A 17,793-nucleotide genomic window follows, 5' to 3' on the forward strand; every position below is an offset into this window, starting at 1 on the left:
CCCTACCATTATCATTTGAAGTCTAGCAAAACAACATCTTGTATTTATATAGTGCCTTTAACATAGTAAAAACGTCCCAAGGCGCTTCATAGGAGCATTATCAAACAAAATTTGATACTAAGGAGATATTTGTTCAGGTGACCAAAAGCTTAGTCAAAGAGGTAAGTTTTAAGGAGTGTCTTAAAGGAGGAGAGCTAGAGAGACGGAGAGGCTAAGGGAGGGAATTCCAGGGCTTTTGGCCTAGGCAACTGAAAACACAGCCACCAATGGTGGAGCGATTAAAATTGGAGATGCGCAAGAGGCCAGAATTAGAGGAGCGTAGACATCTCTGAGGGTTGTAGACTGGAGGAGGTTAGAGATAGGGAGGGGCAAGGCCATGGAGGGATTTGAAAACGAGGAGAATTTTAAAATTGAGGCGTTGCCGGACTGGGAGCCAATGTAGGTCATCGAACACAGGTTATGGGTGAATGGGCCTTGGAGCGAGTTAAGATACGGGCAGCAGAGTTTTGGATCGGCTCAAGTTTACAGAGGGTGCAAATGGGAGGCCGGGCAGGAAAGCATTGGAATAGTCAAGACTAGAGGTAACAAAGACATGGATGAGGGTATCAGCAGCAGAAGAGCTAAGGTAGGGGCGGAGATGGGCCAAGTTATGGAGGTGGCAGTAGGTGGTTTTGGCGAGAGTGGATATGGGGTTGTAAGCTCATCTCAGGGTCAAATAGGACACCACGGTTGCAAATGGTCTGGGTCAGCCTTAGACAGTGGCCAGAGAGGGGCACGAAGTTTGCGGCGGGCTTTGGTCTTCCCAATAAATCGATCAAACAAATAAGTAATGGTGAAAGAAATCAATAATTTTTTTGGCAGCTATTGATTTCTAAAAAGGGACAACAATGGCAAGAGGTATTGTGTAAATAAAGATCATTCAGGTCACGTATCCAGACTATAGGTTACAATCATGGAAAAGTTACAGTACGGAAGGAGGCCATTCGGCCCATCGAGTCCGCACCGGCTCTATGCAAGAGCAATCCAGCTAGTCCCACTCCCCCGCCTTATCCCCGTAGCCCTGCAAATTTTTTCCTTTCAAGTACTTATCCAGTTCCCCCTTGAAGGTCACGATTGAATCTGCCTCCACCATCCTGCCAGGCAGTGCATTCCAGATCCTAACCACTCGCTGTGTAAAAAGTTTTTCCTCATGTCACCTTTGGTTCTTTTGCCAATCACCTTAAATCTATGCCCTGGTTCTTGACCCTTCCGTCAATGGGAACAGTTTCTCTCTATCTATTGTCTAGACTCATGATTTTGAATACCTCTATCAAATCTCCTCGCAACCTTCTCTGTTCCAAGGAGAACAACCCCAGCTTTTCCAGTCTATCCACGTATCTGAAGTCCCTTATCCCTGGAATCATTCTAGTAAATCTGTTCTGCACCCTCTTTAAGGCCTTCACATCTTTCCTGAAGTGCGGTGCCCAGAATAGGACACAATACTCCAATTGTGGCCAAACCAGTGTTTTACAAAGGTTCAACATAACTTCCTTTTGTACTCTATGCCTCCATTTATAAAGCCCAGGATCCCGTATGCTTTTTTAACCGCTTTCTCAACCTGCCCTGCCACCTTCAACGATTTGTGCACATATACCCCCAGATCTCTCTGTTCCTGTACCCCTTTTAGAATTGTGCTCTCTAGTTTATATTGCATTGCCTCGTTCTTCCTACCGAAATGTATCACTTCTCATTTTTCTACGTTAAATTTCATCTGCCATGTGTCTGCCGATTTCACCAGCCTATCTATATCCTCTTGAAGTCTAACATTATCCTCCTCACTGTTCACTACCCTTCCAAGTTTTGTGTCATCTGCAAATTTGAAAATTGTGCCCTGTACACCCAAGTCCAAGTCATTAATATATATCAAGAAAAGCAGTGATCCCAGCACCGACTCTTGGGGCACACCAGTATCTCCCTCCGGTCCGAAAAACAACCGTTCACCACTACTCTGTCTCAATGCTTCTGGATGCCTGTTCTAGATTGATTATTAACGTCTGAAACTGCTCTTCCCAAACCTACTTTGTGTAGAAACTTACTGTCGCGCTTAGCTGAGAAAGCTGTTTGAAATTGTTGTTTTATGGGAAGGCAGAATGAAAAAAAGTCAATTAAAGATTGAAGTGGCTGACTATGCCTATAATAAACCACAAATGATGAAATGTCTCCATCTATGATTATGAAAACTTTGGGTAATGTTACATATACAAAAGCATTACCTAAAGTCTCTGTATATTCTTAAACAAATGAAATACCTTACATTTATATAACTTTCATAGCCAATGAAGTACTTTTGAAGTCTACATTGCTGTTTTAAAGGAGCCGATTTTCATACAGCAAGTTCCACAAACAGCAATGAGATAAATAACCAAGTTTTAATGACGTTGATTGAGGGATAAATATTGGCCGGGACAGTGGGAGAATTATCCTGCTCTTCTTCGAATGGGATATTCTATGTCCACCTAAGGGGGTATATACAGGGTTCCAGTTTAATGTCTCATCTGAAAGACAGCACCTCTGAAATTGCAGCTGAAACTCCCTCAGTACTGCACTGAAGTGCCAGCCTAGATTATGCGTTCAAGTCTCTGGAGTGGAACTTCAACCCTCAATCTTCTAACCCAAGAAGCATTCAAGGAGCTATATAAATGCAAGGAGCTATATCAACTACCCCTTGTGGTAGCAAGTTCCACATTCTAACTACTCTCTGGGTAAAAAAGTTACTCCTGAATTTCCTATTCCATTTATTAGTGACTATCTTATACTTATGGCCCCTAGTTCTGGTCTCCCCACAAGTGGAAATATCTTCTCTACATCTACCCATCAAACCCTTTCATAATCTTAAAAGACCTCTATCAGGTCATCTCTCAGTCTTCTCTTTTCTAGAGAAAAAAGAGCACCAGCCTGCACAATTTTTCCTGATAGGTATAACCACTCAGTTCTGGCATCATCCTAACATAACTTCTTTGCTTTTCAATTCTGTCCCTCTAGAAATGGACCCCAGTGCTTGGTTTGCCTTTTTTATGGCCTTATTAACCTGCATCACTACTTTTAGTGATTCATTTATCTGTACTCCTAGATCCCTCTGCTCCTCTACCCCATTTAGACTCTTATTATCCAAGCAATATGTGGCCCCTTATTTTCACTACCAAAATGTAATATCTCACACTTATCTATATTGAAATTCTTTTGCCAATTACATGCCCATTCTGCAAGTTTATTAATGCCTTCCTTTATTTTGTCGCAGTCCTCCTTGGTATTAACTATAACCCCCAATTTGATGTCGCCTGCGAAGTGTGAAATTGTACTTCCGATTCCCAAGTCCACATTGTTTATGTAAATGGTGAACAATATTGGTCCCAGCACCGATCCTTTTGGAACAGCACTTCCCACTCTTTGCCAGTTTTGGTGATAAGAGTGAATTGGTGGTCAGAAGCTCATCTCCGGGTCAAATAGGACGCCAAGGTTGTGAACGGTCTGTTTCAGCCTCAGACAGTGGCCAGGGAGAGGGATGGAATCAGTGGCTAGGGAATGGAGTTTATGGCAGGGATCGAAAACAATGGCATCAGTCGTCCCAGTATTTAGTTGCAGGAAATTTCTGCTTGTCCAGTACTGGATGTCGGGACAACCAGCATGACAAATCAGTCAGTGGAGGGGTTGAGAGAGGTGGTGGTAAGGTAGAGCTGGGTGTCGTCGGCGTACATGTGGAACCTGAAGTTGTATTTTTGGATGATGTCGCCGAGGGGCAGCATGTAGATGAGAAATAGGAGGGGGCCAAGGATAGATCCTTGAGGGACTCCAGGGGTAACGGTGCAGGAGCGGGAAGAGAAGCCATTACAGGTGATTGTCTGGCTACGACTGTAGAGATAAGAATGGAACCAGAAAGGGCAGTCCCATCCAGCTGGACAACGGAGGAGAGGCGTTGGAGGAGGATGATGTGGTCAACCGTGTCAAAGGCTGCAGACAGGTCGAGAAGGATGAGGAGAGATAGTTTACCACAGTCACAGTCACAGTCACATCGGATGTCATTTATGACTTTGATAAGGGCCGGAAACCTGATTGGAGGGATTCAAACATGGAGTGCAGGAAAGATGTGCACGGATTTGGGAGGCGACAACACGTTCAAGGACTTGAGAGGAAAGGGAAGTTGGAGATAGGGCGGTAGTTTGCAAGGACAGAGGGGTCAAGGGTGGGTTTTTTGAGGAGTGGGGTGATAACAGTACATTTGATGGGGAGGGGGACAGTATCTGAGGAGAGGGAACCAATAACATGGGGGCTAGGAAGGGAAGTTCGGCAGTCAGCAGTTTGGTGGGAAGATGCAAGTTCAGGGCTACAGCAGGTACCCACTATACAATGATCCATTATGTTGTTCAATGATCAATATTGCACAAAAGTAGATCTATTAGTTGAAACTATCTTACAATGCAAAATTGCTAAGTGCACAATTCTCTGGCATACTCAAAGGCTACAGTTCTATTGTAACTACTGTCACTATCCAAAAACTCTCAATATGACAATCAGATAGTAACAAATGCTCAACAACCCCACTGAATGAAAAATTAAGATTCTTCCTTCCCCACCCACAAATTCTTTAGATTTTCTTTTTGGTATCTTGGAATGTTGACATACCTTCCTCCACGACCTATGCGCCTCCGTGCTAGACCTATGCACCTTCTTGGAACCGTGAGTGTGGTTAAGCAGTACCTGTACCGTGTCTCACTTAGCCCAGCTGGTTCAGGAGTCTGCCATGGACAGGTACTCATTTGATCCAAATGAGGCTGTAACAGAGCAGAAATATATATGAATGGTTGTTTGTCTTTTCACAACTCTTCTTCCATGGGTCTATAAAGACCTTCATACATGACCATTAAAACTAGTTTGCTTAAACCGGTGAAAAGGAAAATGTTATGATTACTCTACCATAAATGTGGCTTTAACTCATTCTCAAAAAGTTCAACCTCCACTGACAGAAATTATCTTTAATGCGAAAGAGAATACAAATCACCTAGGAATCCTGTTTTTCCAAGAAACTTTTATCATTTTGTTGCTGTTTGACCAGTCTTCTTACTTTATTCTATATAAGCCCTCATTAAAACATCAAAACCATAGTTATCTGACTAGAAGAGGCAGCCATGAGACTGAGAATCACAATGAGAGCGATATAGCATACTTGCACTATTACAGCTTCAAGCAGCAACAGGACAGTGGAGTCAGGAAAGCTAGGCAGGAACTCGAAAAGAAACTTGGCTTGTGCTTGAATTACATCCTCAGGATACACCAAACGACTATACCACCAAAAGATTACCTTTCAAGCACAGTTAAATACTTTAAGAAATATTTAGGATTCAGCTCGTTTCTGGTAGGGCGTTCGATGTCTTAGAATCATAGAAAATTTAAGGCACAGAAGGAGGCCATTCGGCCCATCGTGTCCGCGCCGGCTGAGAAACGAGCCACCCAGTCTAATCCCACTTTCCTGCATTTGGTCTGTAGCCCTGCAGGCCGAGGCTCTTCAGGTGCATATCCAGGTTTTTTTTTTAAAAATTAGTTGAGGGTTTCTGCCTCTACCACCCTTTCAGGCAGTGAGTTCCAGACCCCACCGCCCTCTAGGTGAAAAAAATTTCCTCATTTCCGCTCTAATCCTTCTACCAATCATTTTAAATCTATGCCCCCTGGTTATTGACCCCTCCGCTAAGGGAAATAGGTTCTTCTTATCCACTCTATCTGGGCCCCTCATAATTTTGTACACCTCAATCAAATCACCCCTCAGCCTCCTCTGTTCCAAGGAAAACAACCCCAGCCTATCCAATCTGTCATCATAGCTAAAATTCTCCAGTCCTGGCAACAGCCTCGTAAATCTCCTCTGCACCCTCTCTACTGCAATTACATCCTCCTCAAAAATCTTTTATTCTTCTGATGATCATGAATTTATGCCCTCTAGTTCTGATTCAATAACTGATGGAAATAGCTTCAGGAGAACACAGACAAATTAGCAGGATGAGCAAATAGGTGGCAGGTCCAACTTACTGTGAAGTGTGAGGCAATATATTTTGGAAGGAAAAACAAGGAATGTGAATGTACACCTAATGGAAAGATGCTGAATGATATGGATGAACATAATTCCCAGAAAGTGTGAGTGCAGGTAGATAGAACCAGTACAGGAGCCAGTACAATTTGGGGTTTTATGATAATTGCAAAGAGTACAAGAGCAAAACAATTATACATTTGTGCAGGACAATACTTAGAGCGCAGAGTTGAGAGAGAAGTTTGGGCACCCCATTTTAGAAGAGGATAGTAAAGCCACAGCCAGCATACAGCAAAGATTCACCAGGATGATGCTAGGGATCAGCAATTTTAGTAAAAAAGGAAAGAATTGAGATACTGGGACTATTTCCACTGGAGCAAAGAAAACTTGGAGAAGGATTTAATAGAGGTTTTTAAAATTATGAAGGGTTTTGATGGAGTGAAGAAGGAAACATTATTTCCTCTGGCTGGGGAGTCAATGATGAGTGGTTGTCACTTTAAAATATTCACTAACAGTGAGGTTAGTAGAAATGTCTTTACACAGACTGTTATTGGAGCATGGAACATTTTGCCATAGGAAGTGGTTGAGACACAGACCATTGCATCTTAAGGGAAAATTAGATAAATATTTGAAACAGAGTAAGAAAGAGAGCTATGGGGAGGCAGAATAGTGGGAATTGATTTTGGATTGCTCTAGCAAAAATCCTGCAGACACAATGTGATGAATGGTTTCCTCTTGTGCTATAATCCTTTACGGAGTACAGAAACTGCTTGTTGGAGTCACTTCTTCTAGCCAATTCAAAGCACAGCATCAAAAAATACTTTTGAGCTTTCAGAACAAGACAATTCTTGGTGAAAACATCATTTGTTCTGTGCGGCTACCTCAGATGACCCCCGCCCCCGCAGTGCTGACAGAAGCAGTGGTCCCAGAATGAGTCGAATGGTCTGTAACTTTTCCCAGTGGATTCTTACCAGGGAAATCTCAAGATGTCTTCTATTACTGAATAACTAATCTCCATTTAGTGCTAAATTAACCCACGGTTTTATTTCCATAGTAGCAAAATTGCTCAGATTGGGATAAATTTTTGTTTCTACCTACAAAAGGTTAAAGCTCTCTGCACAACAACCAAGTGATACAAACTTGTAATAAGGTCTGCCGCCAACAGGAGAAAAATAAAAGGTGCAGTGAAAAACAAAGTCGGATGTACATAGCAGAGTGGGGGGAAATGGACTAAAGGAACAAGTAAATTGTCTTAAAAAGTACAGTGATGTATGCATTTCTCCCCAATGGCATAACCCATTTGAATGTGGAGGCCAAAACGAATGATGTAGAATCATAGAGGCTTTCATCAAGCTATGCAACAGTGACATTGAAAATTTGAGCGGCTTGGGCAAGTCATTCAGAATATAGCAGATCTATTGAGTTATATTGCACAATATAAATACTTCATTTATGGGAAAATATTCTTTTAAAAAGACACTTTTAGTAAGTCATGCTGCAAAGCAACTAACATTTAAAAATTCTCCTCTCACACACAACTCAATTTTGTGACAACTGAAGAAAGCTCAGGTCTGTCCCTTAAGAATATCAGACACAACTAAGTTATGTCTTCTGGCAAATTATTCCCAAATGCACATAATTATTATTTTTGTACAACTTCAAACCATTCAACCATTCCCTGTTGATGTTAATAGTGTAGGTGTGTTCATTTTTAATCACTTCTATTCTGTTTTGAGACCACTTCTATTCACTGTATACATCAATGATTTAGATACAGGTCTAGAAGGAGTGATGTCCATATTTACAGACAATACTAAAGTAAAAGGCATAGTAAATAATTCAGAGGACTAAAGGTAGCTGCAAGGGGATATTGATAAGATGATTGAAAGGGCAAAATAAAAGTGGGTGATGGAATTCAATGTTAGCAAATGCAACATGATACATTTTGATCAAAAAATTTTGAATGGGGAAACCTTGTGATGTGGAACAGCAGAGGGATTTGGGGATTCAAGTTCAAAATACATTAAAAGTAGTAGCTCAAATGGATAAGGCATAAAACTGCTAATGAAATACTGAGTTTTATGGCAAGAGGTATAGAATATAAAGTAAAGATGTAATTGTGAATTTATATAAAACCATAGTAAAATCACAGTTGGAATACTGTGTGCAGTTTTGCCCTCCACGCTATAAGATGGTTGTTGAGACAATAGAGAGCGCACAGCCCAGATTCACTAGGGTGCTGCCTTATATGAGGAAATACAAATATGAAGAAAAACTGAAATATTCTGTCCATTTTCATTAGAACAGAGGAGATTATGCAGTGATTTGATGGAGATGTTTAAAATTATGAAGGGATGGAACACGGTAGACAGAATGTTTCCAGTGGTTGAGAAGTCTAGAACAAGGGGACACAGATATACGATTAAATACAAAAGATTTGGGAGAATAGGAGAATTTTTTTCACAGCGGATTGTAAGGCTATGGAATGCACTACCAAAAATAGCAAATGAAGCAGAGACTAACTATGTCAGCATTTAAAAATATTAGTTGGAAAGGTGGTTCAAGAAAAGGGGGATAAAGTGATATAGGAACAAAGAGTGGGCACATGGGATTAGGACTACTTACAGTGACTGGTTGGGCCAAACAGACTGTTTCTGTGTTATAATTTCTATTTAATGCTATGTATAAAAAAACCTCACAAAATTAATTTATTAAAGCAATGCATCTACACATTTTCAGAGTCCTACCTTTTTAAAGATATGTAAAATTTGGATGACTAACACAACAGGTAAATGATTTGGAAGACATTTCAAATCACTGCTATTTGCTAAGAAGTTACAAACAAATTATGTATATTTATATATTTTCTTACAGCATAGTATTGGCAACCTGCTTTCCTCCTGAAAGCAAAAAGCCCATCAGGGTCACTGTCTTCCTCAGGCTCTGATACAGGAGAAGGGACCTAACAAAAACAAAACACGTCAGTGCTGTTTGCATTTTTTTAAAATAACTAATACCAGTAAGAGAAAACTCAATTAAATCTCCCAAATAATGTAACTGTGTGCAAATTTCCCTCTCAGGAAATTGAAGTAGGACAGTACACAATATTGAGAAATACCATCATTTCTGACATTTCCCCTTCCTTTTTATCAAGTTACAATCACAGAAGTTCATGCTCCGCTAATTATTGTGGCTTATAAATTACTGTGTAGGAAAACCAGGGGGAGAGCAGAAAAAAACGTACAATAATCAGAGGTGCTGAATACATCTTTGTAATGTGACAATGACAGAAGCAGAGCTCAGTCATGCTTCAAACAGGCACGTTTCTATTTTTTTTCCTATTTTGATGCATGCTCACTTGTATGAGACACTTCCAATCAACCTTTTCCATTATAAATTCCCATGTCCATATTTATGAAGGAAACTACCCATGCTTACACTGTAATTGCACCCTTCTGCCAGTAGCAACTCCATTAGTGGGAGGGTGAAATCATAGCATAAGCTTACATAAACAGTTTCTATTATTAATGCGGTCATAGAAATTTAGAATGAAAATAAAGATAAGGACAGAATGTATGATTTTAAAATGGGGATTGAATTATATCTGCATGCCCTGGTCTAATTATACCCCGCCATCTAACCTCAATTCACCTGAAGATTTACACTTGGCCTTGACTCCCCATTTGCAATGCCATGGAGATTGACTAGTAAGGTATTGTGAACATTTTTCTAGGTCAGTTATATACAGTAAATGACAGACAGCCAAGAGAATGCTGTTCAGAGTTTATCTATTTCAGTGGTAGGTATAGTTAATATTGTGAGTGGTGCTTGGAGGCCAATCATCTCAACCCCAGGACATCACTGCAGGAATTCCACAGGGCAGCGTTGCAGGCCCAACTATCTTCAGTTATCCCAAGAATTAATAAAAGAATAAACCTCTCTGCTGGCTTTAGGGGGTCCATATGTCAGAGTGAGTGTTGTTCGCCTCCCCTGCCTGGAACTGTGGAAATTCCAAGTAGTCACCGGCCTGTTCTTGGAAACTCATTCAATGCAAACTGCCTCTGTCTAGCCCAATAATCCAACCACTGATTATGAAGGGCAATGACCTCAACTGGAACAGTTACTAGCATGCAAGGCCTCCATCCATCCCTACGCCTAACTAACCTCCAGAAATCAAGACCAATCAAGTCACTTCAACAGCCTGACCGACACGACTCCCAATATAAGCACAGTGATGCCAAGAAATTGAAATATATGAATACATTTTCCCACATATCATGTAATCAAAATGTACAATGGCTTCATAAAAAGCATGCATGTAAATATACATAAATTAAAATGTCTGGGCCAATTCCTCTAAGTACTGCTTCACAGCAATAGACTAGCACAAAAATGAATGTTGTAGGACATGTCGAGTGTGCTCTTCTGAGATTAACATTAAATTAAGGTGCACTGTTGGGGAAGTGTAAAATAAAACATTATTCTAAATCTCCTTGGAAGTCTCCTTTGGGAAATACAACACTCTTGTCGCCAGTGTGACACTGGTGACAAGAGCGTTGTATTTCCCAACACAGAACCTAACCTTGATGAGCACAATATTCAAATCAAAAAAATTACAGTTGACCATCTTGGAAACAGGGAGTATTGTCATGTTTGGTCTCATTCCATTGCATAACAATTTGGAAAAAGTACAGATATAAGCAGAACTAACATTATACTGCTCCTCATTTAAAGCATATCACTATGCTCAGAACAGTACATTATCTTGCTTTGATAACATTCTGAACCCAATGTCAATTTATTTAACGGATAGAAAAGGCAAGAACCTAGAATACCTGGGTATAGGACTCTTCATCGGAGCTGAGAAAGTCATACTGTTTAATGTCCCTCTTCAGGGCTGGTTGTGATTCTGTGCTAGGCTGATGGTGTAAAATAATACACTCTGAAGTTTTATGTTTCTTCTTCACATATTTCTTCTTTACTCGTACAGTATCAGTAACCTCCTCTTTGTATGACATCAGGTGTGGCTGTTGCTGCTTTAAGGGAAACAAAAAAAAGTCTTCTACTTCCAGGTATGTGAGACACACACACTAAAATATTATATTGTCATTACATATAACCATAGAAGTTTACATCGCAGGAGGTGGTCATTGTGTACCAGCTCTTTGCTACAGCTATCGAGAACTAATCCCACTGCCTTACTCACTCCCTACTGTCCTGTATCTTCCCGCTTAAAATGTTTACCAATTTTCCCTTCAAATATATCAATGCCTCTGCCTCATTCAAGCCACATGGCAACGTATTTCATGCTCCAACTCACTGCAGGACAAGATTTCACCTAACCCCTCTTCTCACTCTTAAATTGATGATCCTTTGTTACTGACTTTCTGATTAGAGGAAATAATCTTGCTCTATTCATCTGATCAATACTCTTCATAATTTTAAAAACCCTTTATTAAATGTTTCTAAGTTTTCTCTGCTCCAGTGGAAATACTGCTGCAGTATTTTTTGAGAAATATTGCGTTACAGTTGTTAAATACCATCTACTCTTGTTGATTTGAAGTCATTTTTACCCTCAAAAATGAATTTGAATTATCAAATAGTTCGAAGTCATTTTTACCCTCAAAAAATTATCGAATAGTTCAAATTAAGTAATTTAAACAAAACAGCACAAGAGGTCTTTTCTTGCACAATTTCAATTTGAATTAACAGATCACTCCAATTAAGCAATTTTGAATTAAGAGACTACTTACTATTCTCATTTAATCTATTGCTTGATTTCCATTATACATACTCGGCTTGTGCTTTGTGCAGCTCCCTTTCCTTTATCATATCCAGTTTTTTTGAGTTAGAAATATATTTTTCTAGGTAAAAATAGGCAATATTCTTAATATACACTTTAACGACATAAGATCAATAGCCAAAACAGTAGTGTACAAGTCAAAGGAAGTCAAGATCAAACTGTAGTGCTCTGGTCATACCACAACTGTAGTCGGGTCTGCTCACTGAGACATAAGGAAGCCATTTAAATGGGGAATGCAGTGCACAGAAGAGCCACAAGGCTGTTCTTCCTAGTCAAAGGTTTGATTTATGAGGAGAGACTAGAGAAACTTGAACGTATTAGCTTTGAAAGGAGGCATCCGAGTGGTGACCTTATAGAGGTAAATACGAACTGTAATGGGTATTTTAATGTTAAATCAGGGCATTGTTTTTAAGCTAAACTGTAAGAGTAAGACAAGGAGACACAGGTTCAAACTAGTAAAAGGCAAACTTAGGGCTGATATCAAGAAGTTCTTGATAAAGAGTAATAAATGCAGAGAATGGACTCCTGGTTAGAACAGTGGAAGCAAGAAAGGCATTTAAAAAGCAGGTGATTACTGCAATGGGGGGACTTCAGGATCCTTCTGGATGGATGAACCAAAATGAGCTGAATGGTATTCCTTGCCTGTAATTATCTTGTGATCGAAGCAGAGCAATGTAAAGTTTGATCGTGACTTTCTCTAACTTATATTCTACTATTTTGGCTACATAGATCAAAATTCTATTGGCTTTATTGATTGCTGCTCTACACTGGTGCTGAAACACTAGCAATAAAGCAACTCAGATGTTCCAACTGATGCTAACCCTATATTACTAAAACACAAACTTTAAAAATACTGTTTATTGTTTCCTCTTCTATTTTTATTTTAATTTTGTTTCCTTTCCAATGAATATAATCACTTCAAGCGTCAGTCTTTTCTTACAACATTTCAATGTATTTCACTTATTTTTGTACATCCCAGATTCATTTTGAAGATGGGTGCAACTCTGGAAAAAGTGGCCAAAGATTAATTGAATACCAGCTCCAATAACCATTTTATTTGCAAATTAACAGTTATTAATGTACAGGTTGAAGGAAGCATGTTGAACATGTCTGACAGACTACTACTGCAAGATGAATTGTCTCATCTGTGATGTCAGTAATTGGACAAAGACAAGATGATCCTTCCAAGTTAACTGTGCTAACTTCTCCAATTATGAAAACAGATTTGGTCAACAAAAGAAGAAATAAAAGAATCACTATGAAAACTCAAAATTCCAAATACTCTAATATCAACGTATGTAAATTCGATTAATGGATACACAATGGAAAATTTGACGAGGAATTTTTACCTTAACAGTTTTGCTGTCTGGTGCTTTGTAATGATTGCCATTGTGAAGAGATACTGGAGTGTTGGAGACTGCCTTTTCTTGTTTCAGAGTCCTCAGCTCACTCATAATTTCTCCACCAAAGTCACCCATATGGTACCTATTCAAACAGTAATAAAACTTCAGCAGCTCCTACAGATTAAACCATAGTGCATTAGTACAGCAATTAACTAACAAGTCAGAACTGAAATCAGATGATAACTAGGGCAACATATTTTATTAACTCAGAACAAACACTCCCAGTCATACCTCTTCTCAACCACATCCAGTGTAAGATGAAGCAAATCCCTTTTGGTCTTTTCCCGCCTCTTAATCATTTCTAGGATGGTAACTGCCCGGCTGAACTCTCGACGCAGCTTCAACATTTTCTCATATGAAGCTTCATCATTTTTACGATTCTGTTAAAAAATTATAACCTTTAGGTTTTAAAATATATACTTAACAGAAAAAGCACCCACAGCACCAGATAAAGCTTAGTGACAGCTGCATTATTTTTCCCCTGCTTAATTAATATTGTATTTTTACAATTTAATGCACGTCCTTCTTGGTTTTGAGCTATGACGAAGAAAATTGTAAAACGTACCAAAAAGAAAAAACATTTTTCTCAACTCCTCATAGTAACATCAAGCACTCTCAAGTCAAGTACAGCACAGATTAAAGCACTTGTGCAATGCCCTGCCCCTGATCCCAACTCAATAAATGTGAGGTGATGCATTTTGGTAGATCGAATCGGGCCAGGACCTACTCCGTTAATGGTAGGGCGTTGGGGAGAGTTATAGAACAAAGAGATCTGGGAGTACAGATTCATAGCTCCTTGAAAGTGGAGTCACAGGTGGATAGGGTGGTGAAGAAGGCATTCAGCATGCTTGGTTTCATTGGTCAGAACATTGAATACAGGAGTTGGGATGTCTTGTTGAAGTTGTACAGGGCATTGGTGAGGCCACACTTGGAATACTGTGTACAGTTCTGGTCACCCTATTATAGAAAGGATATTATTAAACTAGAAAGAGTGCAGAAAAGATTTACTAGGATGCTACCGGGACTTGATGGTTTGACTTATAGGGAGAGGTTAGACAGACTGGGACTTTTTTCCCTGGAGATTAGGAGGTTAAGGGGTGATCTTATAGAAGTCTATAAAATAATGAGGGGCATAGATAAGGTCGATAGTCAAAATCTTTTCCCAAAGGTAGGGGAGTCTATAACGAGGGGGCATAGATTTAAGGTGAGAGGGGAGAGATACAAAAGGGTCCAGAGGGGCAATTTTTTCACTCAAAGGGTGGTGAGTGTCTGGAACGAGCTGCCAGAGGCAGTAGTAGAGGCGGGTACAATTTTGTCTTTTAAAAAGCATTTGGACAGTTACATGGGTAAGATGGGTATAGAGGGATATGGGCCAAGTGCAGGCAATTGGGACTAGCTTAGTGGTATAAACTGGGCGACATGGGCATGTTGGGCCGAAGGGCCTGTTTCCATGTTGTAACTTCTATGATTCTATGATTCTATGATAATAATTCTGCTCCCTGAACACAAACACATTCTTACTTCTTACATATCTAGTGTTTTTGCTAGTGAGGAGAATGTTCTCTCTTACTAAAATTTTCTCCCTATTCCTGAACTATATATCTTCTGTGTTGCACAACACCCAGAGCACAGGACAGACAATATGCTTTCAGATCTCCATTAATACCATTCTAAAGCCAATTACTAAAGAATGGGTAAGACCAGCCAGGGTGACTAATTTTCCTTCCACATGGGAAAGGTCCCCAATCTCCATTTCCCCAGGAACACAACTGAAGTCAGGAACTCGAGCAGCATGGGCAACTGCAAGCACAAAACCATGCTCACCTTTCTAGTCTGCATCTTCTCTGTTCTCCTTCGAAAAGCAACATATGGATCATTGTTAGTGGAACCATCTCTTTTCTCCTGTTTGACCAAAGGAATGAGGGAGGGTGCCCTGCAGTTTTTGCGTTTCCTTGCCCAGTAATCATACACTGCTTTTATCAGGTAGTCATCTTCTTTCAAAAGCAATTTGGCCTCTTGAATAGATACGAGCTGAAGAACAAGATAGTTATAAAAAAAAAACTTTAGTAGTGAATATATGTGATAGTACAAACTGTGTAGGTTTCCTGATTTTATGGTTCACAATTTTGGTGCTCATTTGCATAAGGAGAAACATTTCTGGGAATACAACACTATTCCTCTTTAGGCACTCAATGTCAACATTAACTATTCTCAGGTCACCTCTACTCTGGCCCAACAATGCATTCCAATTCCACCCTCAAGAGCAGACCCTCAACTGCACTACTCTTGAATGTTACTTTTTCCACACGTGCCAATTTGTGCCACTCTATGGACAGTTTTAAAATAGATCCATGCCATTAGGAAATAATTTGAACTAGCCAAATGCTTTTTGTTCAGTTGGGACCCTTTCAACCAGCACTGAGGGGAGATTTTCATTCCACCAGTATAGATTACATTTGAGCCCAAGTCCTAGAAATGACGAAGCAGCATTCTAATCCATTGTGCCACCTAAACATCAGCATTAATAGTTTACATGCAGAACCCTTACATTCTCTATTTTACAATTCTGATTTTAATTACATATGCTAAGTCAGAGGTTGATATTTAATGAGCAATCCAAAAAGTGCATTTCACAGTGCGCAACCCCGAGGTCGGACAGTTCAGTTTTCTTGAAACACTATATTTTTTCTAAAATACATCTACAAATTTCTGTAATCGAAGTGAAAGAATGGCAGTGCTCTAAATGAATTATCTAATAGAGTACATCAGTGAGTTCTAGTCTCTAGGCCATTTAGAAATGAGCTAAACCCAACTGGGACCAAGATATCAAACCAAGGCAAGTCAACCAAGTTACTCTCACACATCCCTTGCTGATAAAATAAGTTAGCCGCCAGTGTGTATATATATATATATATAAATAAAATGGAGTACAGAAACAGGTATTTGTTGTTATTGGTATAGACTACATCAGCAAGCACTACAGTACCTGATTTCCACTAGCTTTTTCCAGTCGGTCAAACATCTCTTCAAATTGCAATGGTTTGATCTCCACCTTTCTATTCAGACGATTGAATAAGATCTCATCTTCAGAGTCCATGTCATAATCTGGCTGTTCACTATCCAGATTAAAAGCTATAAAGACAAGCAGAATTGATTTTTTTTTAATAAAACACCATACAATTTAAAGTAACGCTTTAAAAATCAGTTTTAATTTTATTAGCACATTCACCACAATAATACTAATTGCTAACAATTCAATGTTTAAGCAAACCTGCTAATTTCATGAGAATATGCAAATTAAAACCAATTTCCATGTTTGTAAGTCAGATAAAGATTTTTAAAAATTTAAATCAAACATACCACGTACTCTGACAACTGATCCATGCCAAAGTAAATCACTGAGTGTCATCAAATTTTCTAATTTGAAATTGCATTGCACTGGGCCTTTTCAATCACTGCATGTGCAGAGATACAAAGCTCTTAGAAACTACTGAAATCTTGTGAAGTGTCCTATGAGATTCCCACAGTTCCATGTCTGCATCTATATTATAGTGAAGTGAAATAAAACCTCTTTTTCTTCCCAAAACAATAAACAGTCATGCTCCTCACTCTAAGCTTTGCCGTCCGACAATGTTTCTGTGTAGCTTCAAAATTAATTTTAAAAACTTAACATAGAACTTCAATGAACTATAGTCTAAGAGTTAAATATCTAAGTTTAGCAATTTAATTAGGTGTTTCAAGCAATTAAGCCACCAGCATAAATCTGCACTTTTTTTCATTTTCAAATATACGTTCTGGAATATATTCATGAGGAAATGAACAAAATCATGAATTTAAAAGTTTAACAAAATAGGAAAGAATGCAATTTGAAAGCACACAGACAGGTTGCTGCATTCGTGATTACTGTTCAAAATTGGAATCATCTTAAAAAGGTCCCAAAGCAGCAAAAGGGGTTGGTGAGGGAGCCCCAAGTCAGTCGGAGAATAATCAGATGGTGAGCAACTTACGCTGAATGTGAATGAGCTGTTTGGGAACCTTGAATTCGCCCCTGTACAGACGATCATAGTAAGAGACATTACTCTCTGCCTCAGGCACTGGAATAACCATATTCTCCCTTTTTTCTCTGAAGACCTGCTGGGCTGAAATAGCTCTCTGCAAATGATGTTCCTGAGAGAAGGGAGAGAAATTAATTACATTATAGCAACAGTAGAAGGTAAATTTCAGGTTTGCCAAATAGTTGAGTGGTATAAACTCAGGAGGCAACAAGTTTGATCGCTGGTCTGTATCAATTTAGCTGATCTCAACTAGCACACTACAATTGGGCATGTATTTCCTAACTATGAAAGCAAAGCAGAAAAAAAAGTCAAGTTCACTTTCTTCTGGAAAATGGATATGTAGACATTAGATATGGCCAGAATTTAGCTTTACTATGATGCCCCATTGTAGAACAGCTAGCCAACATTCAATTTCTAGGCACATACATGAAGAATGGCCACTCAGACAAGCTACTGGAGGATTGCAAAGTCTGTATAAAC

At 39.4% G+C, this 17,793-nt stretch overlaps 1 protein-coding gene across 3 annotated transcripts in view; it reads right to left on the reverse strand.

The window, feature by feature from the left end:
- The window catches only part of epc2 (enhancer of polycomb homolog 2 (Drosophila)), a 64,169-nt gene that overhangs the window by 12,212 nt on the left and 34,164 nt on the right, over nucleotides 1-17,793 (reverse strand). For 2 of the 3 annotated variants that reach the window (XM_067987176.1, XM_067987179.1), the window contains 8 exons: nucleotides 17,266-17,425; nucleotides 16,245-16,390; nucleotides 15,083-15,289; nucleotides 13,490-13,638; nucleotides 13,205-13,340; nucleotides 10,888-11,088; nucleotides 8,925-9,014; nucleotides 4,660-4,808 (listed from right to left, as the gene is read on the reverse strand). In XM_067987176.1, coding sequence (XP_067843277.1) covers nucleotides 4,660-4,808; nucleotides 8,925-9,014; nucleotides 10,888-11,088; nucleotides 13,205-13,340; nucleotides 13,490-13,638; nucleotides 15,083-15,289; nucleotides 16,245-16,390; nucleotides 17,266-17,425 — 1,238 coding nt within the window. The remainder of the gene's footprint in view (nucleotides 1-4,659; nucleotides 4,809-8,924; nucleotides 9,015-10,887; nucleotides 11,089-13,204; nucleotides 13,341-13,489; nucleotides 13,639-15,082; nucleotides 15,290-16,244; nucleotides 16,391-17,265; nucleotides 17,426-17,793) is intronic. The other variant, XM_067987177.1, reaches the window with a different exon arrangement.

Source organism: Heptranchias perlo, chromosome 7 (genome assembly GCF_035084215.1).
Source record: "Heptranchias perlo isolate sHepPer1 chromosome 7, sHepPer1.hap1, whole genome shotgun sequence".
NCBI lineage: Eukaryota > Metazoa > Chordata > Chondrichthyes > Hexanchiformes > Hexanchidae > Heptranchias > Heptranchias perlo.